This window comes from Hipposideros armiger, unplaced genomic scaffold (assembly GCF_001890085.2).
Source record: "Hipposideros armiger isolate ML-2016 unplaced genomic scaffold, ASM189008v1 scaffold_240, whole genome shotgun sequence".
Classification (NCBI taxonomy): Eukaryota; Metazoa; Chordata; class Mammalia; order Chiroptera; family Hipposideridae; genus Hipposideros; species Hipposideros armiger.
The window spans coordinates 377784-381100 of record NW_017731590.1 but is presented as its reverse complement, the minus strand read 5'-3'; the positions used below and the strand labels follow the sequence as shown (position 1 = coordinate 381100).

Here is a 3317-nt window from a genome sequence, read left to right as displayed (position 1 = left end):
TTGTTCATGTACTCTTCGGTACTGGTGGTTTTATTCCTGGTGTAGATTCTCAAGGGGAGAGTGTATGTATTCTGATTTTAATAGGTTTTTCCAATTTCTTGAAAAGTTATAACTATTCCCGCTCCAGATAGGTAAAAGTGGACCCATTTTTTTCCGATTTATCCCCAGCTCCTGGGGTTGGGCCACTTCACAGATGTTTAATATTGGTTTGCATTCCCTCTGTTTTTTATTTTAGTTTATCAATTTATATAAACGCTTACTATAAGAGACTAAAGATTTTTGTGGTAATTATTGTAGAGTTGTATATTTTCTGTGAGCTTCCTGTTTTATCAGAACTATTTAAATAAAATTTTTCTATACATTTAAATGAAAACTTCTAGACATGGAGTCTTTTAAAATATTGAACATTTTATTGATTTTTCTTTATAATACTTATCTGATGATGGTTTTGTGTTTGTTTTTACTTCATGGATCAATCTTTTGATTATTTTAAAGTGTTGCTAGCATATCATTTACTTCATCCAGTTTTTGTTTTTATTACTATACATTTGCAAACCACTTTTAAAAGTCGTACTGGGAACTTTTTCATACTTAGCTTTACACATTGTAATTTTTTTCTCTTTAAGAAAAATTTTCACTTGGCTTTTGATTTTATTCTTTACACTTTTTTTTTAGATTTCTACTTTTACCTCAGCCTTCTGTCTTTCCTTGGTTTTGATTTAGCTACATTGTTTTGTACACAAAGATATTTATGTTTGTGGATTAGCATAACAAATTTTTTTCTTTCCTTTAGTTCACTTTTTACCTGAATTATGGTTTATCTGGTTAGTATTATCTTTGTGCTTTAATTTTGTCTGCATTTATCTGTACAATTTTGCCCCTACTTTCAGTTTTCTTTGGCATTTTGCTTTATCAGTATCTTTTGTAGGACATATAGAGCAGTCTTTCTGTGTTAATTGGGAAAGCTCAGCGATTTTTCTTTACTTTCAATTTTTTAAAAAAAACAAGCACATTGAAGCATAGAAAAGAATCCTCAAATCCATCACTGGGATTCAAAACAAGCATTTCCTCCATATGTCTCATTTATTCCATTGCTGAAATATTTTAAAGTAAATCCCAGGCATCATATTGCACCCTTAAAAACTTAATACTCTATATCTTAAAAAATAAGGATGTTTTCTTAAATAACTACAATATTATCACAGCTAATAAAATTCATATTCCTTAATATAATTTAATACTCAGTCCATATTCAACATTTCCTGCTCTTCTACAATTGATTTATTCAAACCGAGATCCAAATAAAGGGCACACAGTTCTTAAGTCTCCTAAACTAGAACAGGCTCCTCATTCTCTCATTAAAGTATTGAAACCCTGTAGAATGACATACCCTGTGGACTTTTCTGGCTGCTTCCTCATAGTCACCTTGATTAGCTTCAGGTACAACTTCTGGTGCTGGATTTTTTAGTTTATGTCATAAAGAGGGATGAAATGTGTGTGTCACTAACNTAAAGAAATTGCTTGTTATTTGGCTCCAGACTTTGAGAAGAAAAAAGTAGTGAAACATCAGATGGCACAAAAAATCCAGAGCAAAGAGAAAACAGCAACACCCAGAAATCAAGGAATCGGGACAGTCTGTCCAACTTTACATGGGGACTCTCCCTCAAAATATCTAAAGATAAGTTCTGATACACAGGAAAAGCATTCATGTACAAATTTGAGTACTTCATCAGGAATCACCAAACTTCTAAGGAAAACTGAGAAACAGAGACACAAAACTCTGCAAACAGAAGAGCTAACATCTAAAGAAACAGACTTAATACAAGAAACAGAAGAAAACTTTAGAAGAAGTGTAATTAATTTATTCAGAGAGATACAAGAGGATATTGGAAATGTTAAAAATTACCATCCAGAAGTCTTAGAAATAAAAAAATCAATAGCCATTCTGAGTAGCAGAATAGACACACTTGAAGAGAGAATGAGCAATCTAGAAGATCGAATTGAAAAATTCTCTAAGGATACAATGCAAATGGCCAAACAGATAATAATTAAAGAAAGAGTAAGAGACATAGAGGATAGATCCAGAAGCTCAAACATCCGTTTAATAGGAATTCCAGAAAAAGATAACAAAGAGAATGGAGCAGAGGAAATAATTAAGGAAATAATTGAAGAAAACTTTCCAGAGCTAAAGGAAGATTCCAGTCTTGAGATTGTCAGTGCCTACCGAGTACCCAGTAAAATTGATGAAAAGAGACTCACTCCTAGACACATCTTAGTGAAATTTCGGAACTACAATGATAAAGAAAAAATTCTAAATGCTTCCAAAGAGAAGAAAGATACAACCTACAGAGGAATAAGAATCAGATTGACGGCAGACTTATCATTGGATACTCTGGATGCTAGAAGTCAGTGGGGCAATATCATAAAAGTTCTGCAGGCAAAAGACTTTCAACCAAGAATTCTATATCCAGCCAAATTGGCATTTGATTTTAAAGGTAAAACAAAGACATTTTTTGATATTGAAGAATTCAGGAAGTTTATTTCTTGTACACCCTCTTTGAAAGAATTACTGGAGGATATCTTTTAGCAATCCAGGGTGAGTGTAAACATATATACACAATATATATTTTCTTTCCACACCAAAAATCAACACGGAAAATTGGAAAATAAAATGCCACATTTCTACCCAGGAAGATGGACAGCTAACAGTATACTTGGAGATGAGGGGAAAGGAAGGTTATAGATATTACCTAGATATTCATAACGTTAAAGGGTGTATTAAAATGGTTAATGATAATCATCCTAGGTTATATATGAGTAAACTTTTTAAACAACTGGGATGAGAGGGACTCTCAATGTATAACGACAGACAAAAAGGTGGGGGGAAAGTAAAAAAAGATGGCAGGGTAAGTTAAATAGAAAAAAATGCCAAAGTTGAACTCTTATCAAGAGAAGGATATTTTACCACTTAGTATAATGTGAATCTTGAATCTTGATTAAACTTTTTTCCTTTGAATATACATTTTCTTGTTAAATATTTTTCTATTTTACATTTTCCAAAGTATTTTGCTGTGATATAATTTTTACATTTTACTGTATAAACCTATTCAGTGGAGACATAAAATCTCTTCCCTAATGTTGGACATTACTGTGTTCTCAATTGTAAAATACTGAAGAATGAAATGAGTTGATTTGCAATGTGTGGATAACTAAGGAAAAATTAAGGTGAAGAGAATGATGTAACCATTTTATGATTTTTATTACAAGGGCTTATTTAATCCCACATTCAATCCCATCTCCCAAGTGTATCTCCTGTC

The 3317-nt window shown here is 32.1% G+C and overlaps 1 protein-coding gene across 1 annotated transcript in view; it reads left to right on the top strand.

The window, feature by feature from the left end:
• L1TD1 (LINE1 type transposase domain containing 1) overlaps positions 1 to 2959 on the top strand; it is a 30664-nt gene extending 27705 nt beyond the window's left edge. Inside the window, exon 7 of the mRNA XM_019655479.1 lies at positions 1515 to 2959. Within this exon, the coding sequence (XP_019511024.1) occupies positions 1515 to 2587 (1073 nt within the window). The 3' untranslated portion in view covers positions 2588 to 2959. The remainder of the gene's footprint in view (positions 1 to 1514) is intronic.
• Positions 2960 to 3317: the final 358 nt, after the last annotated feature.